The sequence below is a fragment of the Heterodontus francisci genome, chromosome 6 (genome assembly GCF_036365525.1).
Source record: "Heterodontus francisci isolate sHetFra1 chromosome 6, sHetFra1.hap1, whole genome shotgun sequence".
Classification (NCBI taxonomy): domain Eukaryota; kingdom Metazoa; phylum Chordata; class Chondrichthyes; order Heterodontiformes; family Heterodontidae; genus Heterodontus; species Heterodontus francisci.
Window position 1 is genome coordinate 54,966,347 of NC_090376.1, and position 19,572 is coordinate 54,985,918.

General features: G+C 41.7%; 1 protein-coding gene across 1 annotated transcript in view; it reads left to right on the plus strand.

Moving 5' to 3' along the window:
- LOC137371319 (radixin) overlaps positions 1-19,572 on the plus strand; it is a 102,472-nt gene that overhangs the window by 71,968 nt on the left and 10,932 nt on the right. Inside the window, exons 9-11 of the mRNA XM_068033704.1 lie at positions 5,030-5,193; positions 15,403-15,533; positions 17,169-17,329. Of these exons, the coding sequence (XP_067889805.1) occupies positions 5,030-5,193; positions 15,403-15,533; positions 17,169-17,329 (456 nt within the window). The remainder of the gene's footprint in view (positions 1-5,029; positions 5,194-15,402; positions 15,534-17,168; positions 17,330-19,572) is intronic.

The following is a 19,572-nucleotide window of genomic DNA, read 5'->3' on the forward strand; positions in this document are numbered from 1 at the left end:
CTGGATTGCTCCGTGGAGAGCCAGCATGGAGTCTGGGCTGAATGGCCTGCTGTAAATGACTGACACTGTTTTTGCATTAAAATGTTGTGAATCTTGAGGCATGAGTGGATGGATTGTGCGAAAGGCAGGAGCTGAATTACAGTTTGTAAATTCAACTTGGATTAGGGATCATTATTAACACTTGGCAGAATTTGTTGGTTTAAATAGCAAATTGAGCAAGACACTACAGCAAAGGACTAAAGTATTTTTGCCTTCAGATGAGCAGTTCAAAACAATTCAAACATTTTGAGCTAAAGTTCTGCATTAGAGCAACATTCTGAGGGGGAACTGGACATATGTCAACTTTGGCTGCAAAACCTTGCTAATGCACTTAAAATATCTCGTTAATATTTCTTCTGAGTTCAAATTAGATTTTTAGTACTCTGCAGTGGTGTCCTTTACTGAAGCAATGATGGAATGTTTGTTTTTGACATGGCTTTAAACATCTTAGCTAGAGTTAAGATGGGAGTTACCTTCCCTCCCCAAGGTACAAAATGGAGAACTTCGGACAGATTGCTCATGGTAACTGACAAGCCCCTCTGTTCTGGAACTAATTAATTAAAAGTTGCTTTGGTGGCTGGAATAGCTTATTTGAAGTGTTCATATAATGCAGAACGTTAGTGATGTAGAATGCTGAGCTGTTGGAATAATGTTTTTATGGAGTAAAACCTGATCTGGAGAAAATATACAAAGGGGACAGCAACTGAGATGATGATGATGCCTCTTGGAAGCAATGACCCTTTTATTAAAAAAAAAAAATTGTGTGCGGCCTGTTCATTTGAATGCATTGGTACGTTTAAATCTCTTTGCATGGCCACGTACTTGCGATATCTTAAAGGACATAATTTGTGAGTGACCTGTGCAGTAACTTCTGAATTGCTGCACAACCGCGTGTGCAGCTTACAGGGAGCATTGCTCGGAAAGTGCAAGATATATTAAATTGTTTACTTGCAAAGAAATGACTAGGTGAAATGTTTAGTGGTATAAATCACAACTTTGGCTTTTTAGTTTTTACTTCCAGGAAAGCATCTGAACTCAGTGAATTGGATCTCATCGTGCACATGCAACATCTTATGTTGAAGGCTGACCGAGACAAACTTGAATATTCTGTGCCTATTTTGCCTGATAATCCCTGTTTGAACCCTTTTTAATCAGCTGCCTTTTCCCCTCGCAGCATCAAAACTGTCTTCACCGTTTTGAAATCCTGTAAAACTGTAATTGTGATCCTTTTTAGCCTTCCTTGTTCTCCATGTCTTGCCTGCAATATTTAAAATAGTTGATCATGCCTTTTGCAAGTGCTTTTCCTCAGGGCTCCATCTCCATGGAACAGACCTTGCATTTCCTATTCCTGTCTATTTGAATGCATTTAGTGCATCTGCAGCAATTTTTTTTTTTTTGTTACTTTTCCTTCCTGTGTTGTCATCCCTGAACCCCCACTAAGGATCTATCTTTGACCCCTGTCTTGATCTACATGCTACCCCTTTGTCGACATCATCTCTAAGCACAGTTAACTTCTGTATGTATGCTAATAAAGCCCAACTCCATCTGTCCACCATTTCCCTTGATCCCTTGTCTAAATCTCTGCTGTTAGATTTAGTCATGACTGGGCCAATAGCTCATCCTCCCGACATAAGCTTAAACTTGTCTGAACTCAGTTGCTTGTGTTGTTTAAGTCTCATGTCAATGACAATTGCTAGCTCCATGTCATTTGAAATATTACATTTAAAATCTTTGTCTATAAATCAGTCTATGGCCTGGCCCCCACCCTTTACAAGCTATTCCAACTCTGCAACCCCTCCTAAATGTTCTGCTGTGATTCTGATCAATTCATTTCTATCCACCACCTCCATTGCCACATGATTAGTTGGAGCTTTCAGTCGCACCTACAAAGCTAACTGACTAGACCTTTTCCCTTCACCTATACTGGGAGGGTTTTTACCTTTTTAAAATTCTGTGTAAGCTGCATTAATACTATCCATTGTAGGAAAAAACAGGACTTTTCAGTTTGTAATGGACACTTTGGAAAGGATGTTAACTTCTTGGGGACTGATTGCTGTATATATGTATTCACTAAGTAGATCTCACCATGTATTAACATCACTAGACGAATATCAAGAGACTGTTTCTGCCTTTGAAAGTGACTTAGGAATATGAATATTCTACATGTTTTCCAGTAACAGTGTAGCAATCAGGTTGGTACACTAACCAATCCACTATATGAAAAAGGACCCAGATTTCGCTGCACAAAGGGACTCTCTGGATATCTTAACTATCCTGCCTCGGACATGAGTAAATGTTAGAAAACAACCTAAGTTATTAGAAATAAAAACTGAAAATGATGGAAATACTCTGCAGGTCAGACAGCACCTGTGGGGGAGAGAAACAAATTTAATGTTTTAGGTCAATGACCTTTTCATCAAAACTGGAGAAAGTTCAAGATGGATCAGATTTTAAGCAAACACCGAGGCAAGGAAAGGCAGGGGGTGGGGGTGCACGCAGGGGTGGTGGTGGTGTGGTGGCAGAGGAAAGAAAAAGGACGGTCTGTATTAGAATGGGAGGCAGGAAAAATTAAACGTCAAAAGGGATGATGGTGCAAGGCAAAAGGAGATGGTAATGAAACAAGTAAACTAAATGCTTTGCTGACTACTCTATGTCCTGCCTTCAAGGATCTATACGCATGAATCCTCAGGTCCCTCTGTCCCTGCACACTCTTTAGAACTGCCATTTAGTCTAGATTGCCTTTCCATATCCCTTCTACCTAAATGCATCACCTCACATTTCTCTATTAAATTCCATCTGCCACTTGTCTGCCTATTCTGCTACCCTATCCATGTCCTGTTGCAGTCAATTGGTATCATCCTCACTGTTTGCCACACCTCTGTTTGGTATCATCAAACTCTGTTCCAATATCCAAGTCATTTTTGTGTGTTTAGTGATCGTAGCACTAACCTTTGGGGAACACTACTGTCTACCATCCAAGTCTGAAAGACCACCATTTACTATGACTTGCTGTTTTCTGTCCTTCAGCCAATTTTTTTGAATCTTAGCTGACACTGGCCCTCTGATTCCATGAGCCTCAATTTTGGTAACCAGTCTTTTATGTCGTACCTTATCAAATGCTTTCTTGAAACTCGTATAGACAACATTCACTGCATTCCCTTCATCAACCTTCTGTTACTTAATTAAAAAAAAAATCAGTTAGATTCGTCAAGCATGATCTGCCTTTTACACGTGCTGGCTCTCCTTAATTAACTCAAACCTTTCCAAGTGCCTGTTGATTTTTTTTTTCCTGATTATTGTTTCTAAAACCTTATCCACCCCGAATAAACTACTGGCCTGTAGTTACTAGGACTGACCTTAAACCCTTGAATAAGAGATTGCCACTCTCCAATCCTCTGGCACTTCCCCTGTTATCTAGGGAAGATTGGAAGATTAAGGCAAGCCCTTTTATCTCCACCTCTACTCAAGCCATCTGTACCAGACACCTTATCCACTCAAAGCATAGCCCCTCTTTCCGGTACATTCTGCCTATCAATTTCCATCCCATCGATTACCTCTACCATCTCTGCTTCTGCCGATTTATTAAAAAAAAAAGTTTTTGTCAGCATCCTCGTCCTTGGGTACTACTGATACAAAGTACTCAGCAAGTATTCAAGCCTTGCACTGTGTGCCTCAGCATATATCGCCCTTTTTGTGCCTAATAGGACCCACCCCACCTCTTACTACCTTTTTACTAACATGTCAGTAGAGTTTTGGGTTCCATTTTATGTTAACTGAGATTCTATTTTCATTCTGTCTTTGCCAGTCGTCTTTTCCTCCTCTTTCTTCCCCCCCCCCCCCCCCCCCCCCCGCCAAACTTATTGTATTTGGCCTGATTCTCACTTGGAAAAATTCACCTGACATGCATCATAATTCCTCCTTTCTTTTTTGTCCCTATTCTCTATCTCCCTCGTCCTTCAAGGAGCCCTGGCTCTGGTTCCCCCAGATGTAATATATTTGGATTTTCAAAAGACATTTGATAAGCTGCCACAAAAGGTTACTACACAAGATATCTCATGGTGTTGGGGGTAATGCATTAGCATGGATTGAGGATTGACTAATCGGAAACAGGATAAATGGAGCATTTTCAGGTTGGCGAACTGTAACTAGTGGAGTGCCACAACAATTAGTGCTGGGGCCTCTATTCATTATCTGTAGAATAACTTGGATGAAGGGACCGAGTGTATTGTAGCCAAATTTGCAAATGATACAAAGATAGGTAGGAAAGCAAGTTGAGGAAGATACAAAGTGTCTGCTAAGAGATCTAGATGGGTTCAGTGAATGGGTAAGGATTTGGCAGATTGAGTATTATGTGGGAAAGTGTAATCTTGTCTACTTTGGCGGTTAGAATAGAAAAGCTGAATATTATTTACATGGAGAGACTGCAGAATGCTGCGGTACAGAGGGATCTGGGTGTTCTTGTACATGAATCACAAGTTAATGTTTGGATTCTCTTCTCCAGAGAGCAGTGGAGGCTGGGTCATTGAATATATTCAAGGCTGAGTTAGATTTTTGATCTACAAGTGAGCCAAGGGTTATTGGGGACAGGCAGGAAAGTGAAGTTGATCATCAGATCAGCCATGATCTTATTGAATGGTGGAGCAGGCTCAAGGGGCCGAATGGCCTACTGTTTCTTATGATCCTACCTTGTGCCCTTGTTGAAATACACCTAGCCTGTACTTTAAGGCAATGTTTCAAGATCATCCATTGTTTCCTTACAGTTTTTCCTCATTCTTTGGTTCCATCTCATTCTATTTAAGTGTGCAGTGGAATTTTGAGACATTTGATCAACATTTGTAAAGTTATTTTAGCGGCTTCCAATTTTTGAAACCCCTTTCAGAGTAAGTTCATTGGAGTAAAGACGATGACAAAATGTAAATATAAGTAATAGTTTAGAATGTTATTTGAAAGTTATGAATCCTAATTGCCTTATAAAATTGTTTTTATATAGGATTTTGTTTTTTATGCTCCGCGTCTGAGAATCAACAAACGAATTCTAGCACTTTGTATGGGAAATCATGAACTGTACATGCGAAGGAGAAAACCTGACACTATTGAAGTACAGCAAATGAAGGCACAGGCCAGAGAAGAGAAACATCAGAAACAATTAGAAAGGTAAATGAGAATGGTCAACTTCACCAGGACTCTGTATAAGTCCACCTGTGCTATATTGTAGAGCGGCATTGATGTGGGCCATGTTTTAACTCTGACCTCTTACCTTTTGAAGAACTAGTGTTAACAGTCCTTGCATAACTTCCAAAACAGTAATTTTAACAATTAGCATTTAAACTAACATCAGTTTGTAGAAGAGGGGTTCAGCAACACATGTTTACATAGCACTGATCATGTAATAGTTATCTGTGCCTACAAGGGGACATACATTGAGCAGAATCTGAGAATTTGGTGGGAGAAAGAGATCTAGAGCATGGCAGAAGAAAGTTTTGCTTCTTTGGCTTTTTATAGTAGGAAGAGAATTGTAGAAGCCTTGGACAATGATGGCTGAAATATTCGCCTTCAGGAAGAAATGCAGAGAGAAAGCAGTGGCCCAGAGTTGGAGTAACTGAGATTGAGGCCTAGAATCTATGGATGGAGACGATTCCCTGAGTCCAGGATGAAGGGACTGAGTGCATTGTAACCAAATTTGCAAATGATACAAAGATAGGTAGGAAAGCAAGTTGAGGAGGATACAAAATGTCTGCCAAGAGATCTAGATAGGTTCAATGAGTGGATAAGGATTTGGCAGATTGAGTATAATGTGGGAAAGTGTAATCTTGTCTACTTTGGCGGTTAGAATAGAAAAGCTGAATATTATTTACATGGAGAAACATTGAAAATTAGGAGTATTGCAATACTCCTTGGAGTTCGAAATTGCCTCGACCTCCGTTCTGCACACTCAGAGCCTTGCTGGGCTCAAATTGGCTGCTGCATTTCCTACATTTCAAAGCTGCAAACAGTCTGATTCAGTTTGTGATGGTTTCTTGCCATTCATCATAGTTCCTTCCCAATTCCTGTTTTACATCCCAAAATGAATCCGCTCCCACTTCCCTACATTAAATTGCATTTGCCACCTTTTACATGCAATCTGTCACTTCCCTTCAGCCTTCCAATTTTGCCTTTTCTCTTCCACTTTGTCCTGTTCACCTGAGCTTTTCTTTACGGCAATGCCCTGACACACATCCTTACGGGCTACCAGTCGTCACGTTCTACCAATTGGAGTACCTGCCCGTCATCCTTACTATGTCTCCTGCCACTCATAACGCTTCCGAAAAACCAGGTTAATTTGCCTTCAACTCCATGAGCCTCAACTTTAGTTAACAGTCTCTTATGAAGGACTTTATGAAATGCCTTCTGGCAGTCTATATAAATAACATCCATAGACATTCCCTTGTCCACTAATTTAGTCCCCCTTTGAATTTTTTAAATCAGGTTTGTTCAGTTTTTCTTTTCACCTGCCACTTCAGTTACCTGCATGTCCAGTGCTTTAAGCTGTAAATGGACTATGTTCATTGAAGGGTGTTCTTAGTTTGTGATTGGCTATTGTCTGTGGTTTCAAGATGCAGCTTGTATCTATTACACAAAATTATTTTGGACAGTCAGTAAGTGACTTATTTTCTTTGCAGGTACGTTTGTACAGGTTTCACCATTGTTCAGCTGCCCGGGTAACTTAAATTTAGTTAAGTCATTCATCCATATATACGAACATACAAATTAAGAGCAGGAGTAGGCCGCTTCGCCATTCAATAAGATCATGACTGATCTGATTGTAACCTCTGCCCTACATTCTTGCCTACCCCAATAACCTTCCACCCCCTTGCTTATCAAGCATCTATCTACTTCAAATATTTAAAGACAGTTCCCACTGCCTTTTGAGGAAGAGAGTTCCAAAGACTTACGACCCTCAAAAAAAGGTTTTCTCATCTGTCTTAAATGGGCGACCCCTTATTTTTAAATAGTGACCCCTAGTTCTAGATTCTCCCAAAAGAGGAAACATCCTTTCCACATCCACCCTGTCAAGACCCCTCAAGAGCTTGTTTCAATCAAGTCGCCTCTTACTCTTTTAAACTCCAGCAGATACAAGCCTAGCCTGTCAAACCTGTCTCATCAGACAATCCACCTATTTTGGGTATTGGTCTATTAAACTTTTTTCTGAAATGCTTCCAATGCATTTACATCCTTCCTTAAATAATGAAACCAGTACTGTACACAGTACTCTGATATGGTCTCACCAATGTGCTGTATAATTGAAGCATAACCACCTACTTTTTGTATTAAATTCCCCACGCAATAAATGATAGCATTCTATTAGCTTTATTAGTATTTCACTATATGGGTATGGTAGAGTACTAGCCGTGGTACTAGACAAGCAACCTAAAGGATGCAAGTTCAAATCTCTCTAGCAATTTGTGAAATTGAATTTGAGCTGAACTGACAGTTTAAAGGCTAGTGCCAAAAACATAACTCTGAAAGCTGTTGGGTTGTCACTAAGACCCAACTATTTGTTTTATTTAATGTCCTTCAGGGAAGGGAGCCTGCCACATCTACATGGTTTGGCATACATGTGACTTCAGTCACAAATTGCATGGTTGATTCAGTTGTAAATAATTGCTATAAAATTCAAAGAGAAAAATTAGACTGGCCTAGCTGCAATGATCCAGACATTTTATTGCGTCAAGACGTAGCTGATTTTAACCCAGTCAACCTAGCAAAGGCCTCTTAGTAACATCTCCGGATTGGTGCCCAAGTTGGGAGAACTATCCAACCGATGAGTAAAGCAATAGTGTGATGTATTGTCCTTAACAAATCCTATTTATCGGCCAATATCCAAGATTCCTCTATCTCAATCGCTGGATATGTCCTTCCCACTGACAAGAAAAATCCAACAGAGGTGGGAACATAGTGGTATTGTTCCGATCGAGGTGGGAGGAGTGCACTGTTCTAGTCCCACTTCTGCACAGGTCACAACATATATTTAAATTTTTCCACTTACTAATAGTCAATCATATGCTCTTTTTATCTGAGGAAAAGAAACACACCAACCAGGTTTCTTTAATAAACAAAAATGATCAGTTTATTATAAAACAAGTCTTAACCAGTCATAAAACATAAACATACAGATTGAAATATTAAAGCTTTTTTTTTTACCTTAGCCCGCGCTCTTGCGCTCACACACATCGGATCTTTGTTTAGCCCTGTTACACACACAAAACAGACTGAATACCTTCTCATACTTGAAGGAAAAAAAAAAGTTATGGAAAGATGTACTTTGCTTTTGTTTGGCATCCCAAAGGCATATAGATGGCCATCACTAGGATCTTCCTACAACAGTTCTTTCTAGGCAATGTTGAAGATCAGTTTGGGTAGGCTTTCCAAGAAATTCCGCTACAGAGGCCTCTGATAGGTCTTTAATGCAGTAGCAAGGGTTTCAGTTCCCACACATTTGATAGGCAGGATTTCTTCAAATATAGGAGGAAATAGGAATTTGACACTGACTGTAGGACTTCTTTTCGAGAGAGATGAACTGGGTGGTCTTCGGCAGGCTAAAACCAACTGTCGTCTTTAACCATTCAAATTGAAACTAAGAACATTCCAGACGTCAAGCGTCCTGACCTCTAAAACTTGACCTGTCACTTTGTTGTAAACATCTCCCCAAGTCAAAAACAACCTCTGCTGGGTGATTATCCAGGCACTAGAAGGCATCCAGTAAGATTTGTTTACAAGCCAAGTCCAGGAACCTTCTGGCAACTTCTTTTATAAAAAAAAAAGTTCAGCATCTCCAAGATTCCAGATGAATGTATCCATAATTCAATTATAAATCCGTTAAAATATATTTTTCAGAAAAAATAGAAGCACACTCTTAACAGTATACAGTCAAATGGGAGTGCCCTGGGAGCACTCAGCATTGACTGTGGCCACCAACCGCTTCCTTTCTGCTAGGTACGATTGCAACCAGTGGAGAGTTTTCCCTCAATTCCTATTGACTTCAATTTTGCTAGGGCTCCTTGATGCCACAATTGGTCAAATGTTGCCTTGATGTCAAGGGCAGTCACACTCACTTCACCTCTTGAATTGAGCTTTGTTGTGTGTTTTTGGACAACAGTGTTGTAATGAGGTCTGGAGCCAAGTGGCCCTGGTAGAACCAAAACTGAGCATTTGTGAGCAGGTTTTCTGCTGAGTAAGTGCTGCTTGATAACACTCAACGACACCTAACATCACTTTGAGTAGATTGGGGTGGAAATCAGCCAGATTGGATTTGTCCTGCTTTTGTGGACAGGACATAGCTGGGAACTTTCTATATTGTGGGCTAGATGCCATATTGTAGCTGTACTGTAACAGCTTGGCTCGGGGCACAGTAGTTCTGGAGCACAAATCTTGAATACTACTGCTGGATGTTGTCAGGACCCTGGCTAATGTGTTCAGCCATTTCTTGATATCAAGTCGAGTGAATTGAATTGGCTGAAGACTGGTACTGATGATGCTGGGGACCTCAGGAGGAGGCTGAGCTGGATCACCCGCTCGGCACTTCTAGCTGAAGAAGTTTGCAAATGCTTTATTTGAGCGGTGAGAGCGCGAGCCAGGGGGCAGCCGGGAAGGTAAGTTGAGCTATAAAGTACTTACCTCGTGATTTGGCGGACACGGACACTGCTGGGTAAGTGAACTTGTATATTCGGGCAGTGGCTAAACCCGAAACACTACACGTGTAGTGTCTCCCACCCATCCTCCTCCTCTAACCAAAAACAAAAGGACTCTTGTGTGGAGGGTTTGGTAAGGTAAGGTTTTCCTTTATTTTTTAATTTTTTTTTGTCAATATAGAGCAGAGGGGATGAAAGCTAGGGCAGTTGCATGCTCCTCTTGCAGGATGTGGGAGGTAAGGGTCACCACTTGTGTCCCTGCTGACTTCACCTGTGAGAAGTGCACCCAACTCCAGCTCCTCACAGACTGCGTTAGGGAACTGGAGATGGATGAACTTCGGATCATTCGGGAGGCTGAGGGGGTGATAGAGAGCAGTTATAGGGAAGTAGTGACACCTAAGTTACAGGATAAAGGTAGCTGGGTGACCGTCGGGGGAGGGAAAGGGAATAGGCACAGTGCAGGGATCCCCTGTGGCCGTTCCCCTCAATAATAAGTATACCGTTTTGGATACTGTTGGGGGGACGACGACCTACCAGGGGAAAGCCACAGCGGCCAGGTCTCTGGCACTGAGCCTGGCTCAGCAGGGAAGGGGGGAGAATAGGAGAGCGATAGTGATAGGAGATTCAGTGGTTAGAGGAACAGACAGATTCTGTGGTCGTGAACGAGATTCCCGGATGGTATGTTGCCTCCCGGGTGCCAGGGTCAGGGATGTCTCGGATCGTGTCTACAGGATTCTTAAGGGGGAGGGGGAGCAGCCAGAAGTCGTGGTACACATTGGTACCAATGACATAGCTAGGAAAAGGGATGAGGACCTGAAAAGCGAATATAGGGAGTTAGGTTGGAAGCTAAAAGGCAGGATGAGCAGAGTAGTAATCTCAGGGATTGATACCGGTGCCACGTGCTAGTGAGGCTAGAAACAGAGCGCGAATGCAGCTGAACACGTGGCTACAGAGCTGGTGTAGGAGGGAGGGATTCAGATATGTGGATCATTGGGATACCTTCTGGGGAAGGTGGGACCTGTACAAGAAGGACGGGTTGCATCTGAACTGGAGGGGCACCAATAACCTGGGCGGGAGGTTTGCTAGAGCTCTTCGGAGGGTTTAAACTAGTTTGGCAGGGGGATGGGAATCGGAGCTACGGATCAGTGGATGGGGTAGCTGTTGAACAGGCAGATACCGAGTGCAGAAAGTCTGTGAGGAAGGTTAGACAATTGACACGACAAAGTTGCAGGCAATATGATGGGTTGAAGTGTGTCTATTTTAACGCAAGAAGTTTCAGGAATAAGGGTGACTAACTTAGAGCATGGATCAGTACTTGGAGCTACGATGTTGTGGCCATTACGGAGACTTGGATATCACGGGCAGAAATGGATGTTCCGGGGTTTAGATGTTTCAAAAGGAATAGGGAGGGAGGTAAAAGAGGTGGGGGAGTGGCATTGCTAATCAGGGATAGTATCACAGCTGCAGAAAGGGAGATTGTCGAGGAGGGTGTGAAAGTCAGAAACAGGAAAGGAGCAGTCACTTTATTGGGAGTTTTCTACAGACCCCCCAATAGCAACAGAGACACGAAGGAACAGATTGGGAGGCAGATTTTGGAAAGGTGCAGAAGTAACAGGGTTGTTGTCATGGGTACTTCAACTTCCCTAATATTGATTGGAACCTCCTTAGTGCAAATAGTTTGGATGGAGCAGCTTTTGTCAGGTATGTCCAGGAAGGTTTCCTGACTCAATATGTAGATAGGCCGACTAGAGGGGAGGCTATGTTGGATTTGGTGCTTGGCAACGAACCAGGCCAGGTGGCAGATCTCTCGGGAGAGCACTTCGGTGATAGTGATCACAACTCCCTGACCTTTACTATAGTCATGGAGAGGGATAGGAGCAGACGGGATGGGAAAATATTTAATTGGGGGAGGGGGAATCACAATGCTATTAGGCAGGAACTGGGGAGCTTAAATAAAAGCAAAATACTGCGGATGCTGGAAATCTGAAATAAAAACGAGAAATGCTGGAATCACTCAGCAGGTCTGGCAGCATCTGTGGAAAGAGAAGCAGAGTTAACGTTTCGGGTCAGTGACCCTTCATTGGAACTGGGGAGCTTAAATTGGGAACAGATGTTCTCGGGGGAAATGCACGACAGAAATGTGGAGGTTGTTTAGGGAGCACTTGCTGCGACTGCTGGATAGGTTTGTCCCGATGAGGCAAGGAAGGGATGGTCGGGTGAAGGAACCTTGGATGACAAGAAATGTGGAACAGCTAGTCAAGAGGAAGAAGGAAGCTTACTTAAGGTTGAGGAAGCAAGGATCAGACAGAGCTCGAGAGGGTTACAAGGTAGCCAGGAAGGAACTGAAGAATGGATTTAGGAGAGCTTGAAAGGGACATGAAAAAGTCTTGGTAGGATTAAGGAAAATCCCAAGGTGTTCTACACTTATGTGAGGAACAAGAGGATGGCCAGAGTGAGGGTAGGGCCGATCAGGGACAGTGGAGGGAACTTGTGCCTGGAGTCGGAGGAGGTAGGGGAGGTCCTTAATGAATACTTTGCTTCAGTATTCACTTGTGAGGACAGCGTGAAACAGGCTGATATGCTCAAAAGATGGATGAGGATGTGCTGGAAATTTTGAAAGACATGAGGATAGATAAGTCCCTGGGGCCAGATGGGATATACCCAAGGTTATTACGGGAAGTGAGGGAAGAGATTGCCGTGCCTTTGGCGATGATCTTTGTGTCCTCACTGTCCACTGGAGTAGTACCAGATGATTGGAGGATGGCAAATGTTGTTCCCTTGTTCAAGAAAGGGAATAGGGATAACCCTGGAAATTACAGACCAGTCAGTCATGTCGGTGGTGGGCAAATTATTGGAGAGGATTCTGGGAGACAGGATTTATGATTATTTGGAAAAGCATAGTTTGATTAGAGATAGTCAGCATGGCTTTGTGAGGGGCAGGTCATGCCTCACAAGCCTTATTGAATTCTTTGAGGATGTGACAAAACATCGATGAAGGAAGAGCAGTGGATGTGGTGTATATGGATTTTAGCAAGGCGTTTGATGAGGTTCCCCATGGTAGGCTCATTCAGAAAGTAAGGAGGCATGGGGTACAGGGAAATTTGGCTGTCTGGATACAGAATTGACTGGCCCATAGAAGACAGAGGGTGGTAGTAGATGGAAAGTATTCAGCCTGGAGCTCGGTGACCAGTGGTGTTCCGCAGGGATCTGTTCTGGGACCTCTGCTCTTTGTGATTTTTATAAATGACTTGGATGAGGAAGTGGAAGGCTGGGTTAGTAAGTTTGCTGATGCCACAAAGGTTGCTGGAGTCGTGGATAGTGTGGAGGGCTGTTGTAGGTTGCAACGGGACATTGACAGGATGCAGAGCTGGGCTGAGAAGTGGCAGATGGAGTTCAACCTGGAAAAGTGTGAAGTGATTCATTTTGGAAGATCGAATTTGAATGCAGAATACAGGTTTAAAGACAGGATGCTTGGGGTCCACGTCCATAGATCCCTCAAAGTTGCCACCCAAGTTGATAGGGTTGTTAAGGCGTATGGTGTGTTGGCTTTCATTAACGGGGATTGAGTTTAAGAGCCGTGAGGTTTTGCTGCAGTTCTATAAAGCCCTGGTTGGACCACACTTGGAATATTGTGTTCAATTCTGGTCGCCTCATTATAGGAAGGATGTGGAAGCTTTAGAGAGGGTGCAGAGGAGATTTACCAGGATGCTGCCTGGACTGGAGGGCATGTCTTATGAAGAAAGGTTGAGGGCGCTAGGGCTTTTCTCTGGAGCGAAGAAGGATGAGAGGTGACTTGATAGAGGTGTACAAGATGATGAGAGGCATAGATAGAGTGGATACCCAGAGACTTTTTCCCAGGGTGGAAAGGGCTATCACCAGGGGGCATAATTTTAAGGTGATTGGAGGAAGATTTAGGGGAGATGTCAGAGGTAGGTTCTTTACACAGTGGTGGGTGCGTGGAATGCACTGCCAGCGGTGGTAGTAGAAGCAGATACATTAGGGACATTTAAGCGACTCTTGGATAGGTACATGGATGATAGTAGAATGAAGGGTATGTAGGTAGTTTGATCTTCGAGTAGGTTAGAGGGTCGGCACAACATCGTGGGCGGAAGGGCCTGTACTTTGCTGTACTGTTCTATGTGGTGCTATATTGTAGCTTCACCAGGTTGGCACCTCATTTTTAGATATGCCTGCTGCTACTCCTGACATGCTGTCACGCACACCTCATTGAACCAAGGTTGATCCCCTGGCTTGATTGATAATGGTAGAGTGAGGGATATGCTGGACCATGAGATTACAGATTGTGGTTAAATACAATTCTGACGGCTCACAGCACCTCGTGGATGCCCAGTTTTGAGATGCTATATCTGCTCTGAATCTATCCCAGTTAGTGCAGTGGTAGTGCCAAACAACGCAATGGAGGTTATCCTCAATGTGAAGACAGGACTTGGTCTCCACAAGGACTGTGCAGTGGTCACTTCCACCAATACTGTCATGGACAGATGTATCTGTGACTGGCAGATGGTGAGGGCGAGGTCAGTACATCTTTCCCTCTTGGTTCTGTCCCCACCTACTGCAAGCATAGTCTGGCATCTATGTCCTTCAGGACTCTCAGTAGTGGTACTACTGAGCCAGTTTTAGTAATGGATCTTGAAGTCCCCCACCCAGAGTACATTGTGTCCTTGCTATCCTCAGTGCCACTTCCAAGCAGTGTTTAACATTGAGGAGTTCTGATTCATCAGCTGACGGTGGTATTCATCAGGGGGTTTCCTTGGTTATGTTTGACCTGATGCCATGAAATTTAGAGCCCTATTGACTTCCTCCCAAACATCCTTTGTGATTAAAAGAGTCTTCAATATTGCTGTTTCAGGAGCTTGGCTGCCATATTTGCTTAAGTCAGTGCATTGCAGTTCAAAGTAAAGCTTTGTTTTGAAGATTTGAGATGTGTTAAGATGCTATAAAATGAAATCATTCTTTTCTTGCCAGATTACCTTTAACAGACATTCATGGAGAGGTAATGCTGAAATACTGTACCAGCGAAATAAATACTGATTGCTTTCATTTACTATAATTCATAGTGCAGCCCTCACAAACGAGATACTTGGGTAGTTTAGTTCCAATGCATCTATTATTCAGCTCTGATGTAGGGTACACGCCTTTTTTTCCCTCTATGGGGGCTGACCGTCCAGTATTGAGTTTTAACTTGATTTCCACCATTTGCAATTTCTTAATTCATTTTTCTTTTTATCTGAATATTTTGTGCCACTGCCTTATTTGGCTAGTTAAATATGGCAGATGTTTGAAATAAAGAAATTCCACTTAATCTGCCTAAATGTGTATTCTGGCTGTACTTGTGAAGTATATTTTAGTTGAGCTTGTTTTTTTTTTAAACTGGAGATTCTTCCCCCACCCATCCCACTTCCTTAACCACCTTCATGCTGGGACTTCCTTACTCTATCTTGATAGTTCATCTCAATGTTAGGATCAGTCTTTTTGCCTTTCACTGCAGCTTTTCCAGTGTATGCACATATTGTATGCTTTATTTTAAAAACTGGACTTTAAGCCCACCCCTCCCAAGATCACATGTATGCCCCCAACTTCCTTGTCTTATTACACTTTTTATGGCACTCATTGGACATTATTAAAGTAGTCTATTTGATCTGACTTGAAGTTCATCTGTTTTTGTTTTTAAAAGGGCACAGCTGGAAAATGAAAAGAAGAGGAGAGAAATGGCAGAAAAGGAAAAAGAGAGGATAGAACAAGAGAAGGAGGAGCTTATGGAAAGACTTAAACAAATTGAAGAACAGACATTAAAGGCTCGGAAAGGTAACGGTTTAGATCTTGATCACTTGTGCAATGCATACATATGCAAAGTGCGGTAATTTTAGTCCATCTGGTTCAAACATTTATGTTCTAGACTGTTTGCAAAGCTGCTATCTATCCATTTATGGTTATTTATTCCATGTCTACAATTGGAATATGAAGAGGATAACCCACAGATTGCATGCTTTGCTTGTGGTTTCGATTGTATCCCTCCTTTACAACAGTTATCCTGAGTTAGTTTTATTGACCCCATTCATTATTCATTTCTTCCCCCTCCAAATTGGGATGCGGGAAAAACTTCCTACTCTAGCCTTGTGGGTCATCATTCTAGGATTCTGCCTCAAGCAAATTAACAGATACTTTTTCTGTCCCTTTGAAAAGATTAGGCAGAAAAATGAATTCTGATTTTTTTTTTTAAAATTCATTTGTGGGATGTGGGTGTCGCTGGCTAGGCTATTTCAGAGGGCATTTTAAGAGTCAACCACATTGCTGTGAGTCTAGATTCACATGTAGGCCAGAACGGGTAAGGACAGCAGATTTCCTTCCCTAAAGGAAATTAGTGAACCAGATTTATTTATTTATTTTTTTTACAGCAATTGACAATAGTTTCATGGTCATTGGACTAGGTTTTAATTCCAGATTTATTAATTGAATTCAAATTTCACCATCTGCCATGGTAGGATTCGAACCCATGACCCCAGAGCATTAGCCTGGGTTCTGGATTACTAGTCCTGTGACATTACCACTATGCCACTGCCTCCCCAGTATAAAGCTAATATAATGAAATGCAGAGAAAATTACTACTTTTGTAGTAAACTGCCTTGCTAGAGTAAAACCAAAGTAATAGTTCCCTCAGCACAAATAGTGTTTGAAGAATGTGCAATAGTAAGTGTAGAATACACAATCTTGCACAGATCTTTTCTTAAAGATTGCAGCATCCTGTCTACTACTCTTCGATCGGATGTGGAATTGCAGCATTCACTACAGTGTCTTGGGCATAGTTGGATGTATTTAGAAGGCCACAATTGGAATGCAGTTGGTTTCTTACAAGCAAACCAATGCGATGCCTACCTGGAAATAGTTATCAGCAGATTGTAATAACTCGAGTCAGCTATCCTTATGTAGAGATTTACTTAAGTGTTGTGACTGATTCTAGCTATGTAGTAAAAATGTTTTAATGGAAGCATGTTTAACATGAAGATTAGAAAGGTTCCTTGAGTCTCTGCCAAGTTATCCAATCATGGCCATGACTTCTGCTACAAGTGTGTTTGTGCGTTTTTTCCTGTGATTTGAGTTATCTGACACTTTCTGGGTGAGGTAGTTGTGACTAGTGCCTGAGCCAAAACCAGAGTAAGAAGAGAAAATATCTCCAGTCACATCAGCCAACCAATTACCTGTTTAGGCTGGTAATGGCAATATTGTTCCGACCTGTATATTCTGTTGGTCATGCTTACATCTTGCTGGTCATAGTTGGCAACCAGCTATCCATGAAGTAACTTTATTTACACAATAGGCAGTTTGTCTTTCAATATGTAAATAAATTGTTGAACCATTAGCAAATACTATTTTTGCACAAGCTTAGACATATTTCTATTCAAAAACAGAACAAATTTTTATTTATAAAAATGCTTCCAACAGAGCTAGAAGAGCAAACCCGTAAAGCTTTAGAACATGAGCAGGAAAGGAAAAGAGCAAAAGAGGAGGCTGAGAGACTAGAAAAAGAGCGCCGAAATGCAGAAGAAGGAAAAGCTGCCTTGGCAAAACAAGCTGAAGATCAGATGAAGAATCAAGAGCATCTGGTAGGAGCCTTATTTGCCTTTATCAAGAAATTCTCAAGAATTTTGTTAGCAAGCTCTGAGGGCGCTCTGCTGATTCTGGAAATCTGAAATGGCATGCCAATACAGCGGAGGGAAAATTCATTGTAAAATCCATATTGCATTGAATAGGAGTCTTTCTAATTTTATAGTAATCTCCCTAAATGGGATTGGGACAGAGGAGTACATTACATGAAACTTGTCTTAAATTGTGATTTGCAGGATGCATTGGAGGTACTACATTGTTTCCCATCCTCCAATTCTTCCTATGTTCTTTGTAATAATCCTAATAACTAGACTTTAAATTTGTGCAGAGTAATGTTTGGTTCATGTTTGTGGTCTGATCTGGTTGATGGATAATGTGATTAGACATTGCTCCAAGATGCAACAAAAAGGCTATATAATGTTTTCCTCCTCATTTCACAAGCCTCACCATTAAAACACATTGTTTAAGCGATACCACATATAAATCCCGCGTAAGTTAAACCCACCTGCCCATTAGCATCGCATGAGCTCTGTGATGCAAGGCAAGAAATAACTTCTGTAAGGTGAGAGCAGGGAAGGGTCTGAATGACATGGGGGAGGGGCCAAGAGGGTAGAACAAAAGTCACAATATATTTGGGTGTCTTTTTCACATTTTGAAGTAAAATGTCCAAAAACATTGAGATGGGAAGGAGACATGACCAAGCCTGATTTGTTTGTGTCTACCCCACCATTCTCAATGTTAAATAAATCTTCCTCCACCTCTTGCATTCCTTTTCAGAATTTTCTAAAATGTGCACCTTCAATCTTTAAGATTCATTGTTTCAAGAAGTCTTGCTTAGAGAATTTCTGCAGGCTAATTGACAGACTTATGGGCAGCTTTGTAAAACTAAGATCTTGTCTTTAAATCAGGACAGGATAGAAAGAAATGAGCAGATTGAGGAGAGGTAAATTTAAATCACCAAAAAAATCACTTATTTTAATTTTGAAATGTGTGTGTGTATATATGTGTGTATCAGCTTTGTGCCCTTAAACTTCTCTGCAAAGCTGCCTACAAATCTCTCCTTCCAAGATTCTCCCCAGAGCAGAGCTAGGTATGCAGAAAACAAATCGCAAGATAGATGAAGGCCATTCAGCCCATTTTTTGTATAAATTCAAAGTGGAGAACCCCAATTATAGTTTTCAGCTGTTCCTTAAATGGTTCCAATGTTTTTCTAGTTCCAGATTTTGCCTGGACTGGAGTATTTCAGCTATGAAGAGACTGAAAAGGTTAGGGTTGTTTTCCTTTAGAGCAGGGAGGGGGGACATAATTGAGGTATACAAAGTTATGAGAGACTTAGATAGGAAGAAACTTTTTCCCTTAGCAGAGGGGTCAGTAACCAGGGGGCATAGATTTAAGGTAAGGGGCAGGAGGTTTAGAGGTGATTTGAGGAAACATTTTTTCACCCAGAGGGTGGCTGGAATCTGGAACACACTGCCTGAAGAGGTGGTCGAAGCAGGAACCCTCAACATTTAAGTAGTATTTAGATGAACACTTGAAACGCCATAGCATACAAGGCTACGGGCCAAGTGCTGGAAAATGGGATTAGAATAGTTAGGTGCTTGATGGCTGGCATGGACACAATGGGCCTGTTTCTGTGCTGTATAACTATGACTCTTATTTCTAAACCTTTATCAGCTGCAAATCTCTTTTCTCCAGTTTGACCTCAAAACAATCTGATGTGAACAATGGGTTTTGTGGTTCTTTGCCTGTCTCCAGAGATGTACCATGTGTGTCAGAGACCATTAGACATTTTACAGATTAGCAGACCATTCAGCTTGTCTGTCAGCATGAGCAATACAAAATGATTCCTCTTGCCTCAATTTCTCCTCCATTTACTCTGCTTCAAATATTTTTCAATTTTTCATTTTTCTTTTTTAAAAAATAGTTTCTAAATCAACTACTTGTGCCAGAAAGTATCCCAAGTTTCAACTGTCCTCATTGTAAAGAACACAACTAACCAACACCTCATAATTTTTAAATGAATGATTTCATAGTGAGAGGAAATAGTCTTTCGATTCACCATAGATAATTCTAAAAAGTTTGCAAAAATAATCATCTTTGGACCTTCTCTGCTAAAGTGGAAGTAGTCATAGTATCTTAAGTAACTTCTTGTAACTATTGTTTCCCATTACTGGTATCATCCTGCACTACGCTCTCTGGCTTTAATGCCATTTCTATCATGGGGTACTCAAAACTGACAATA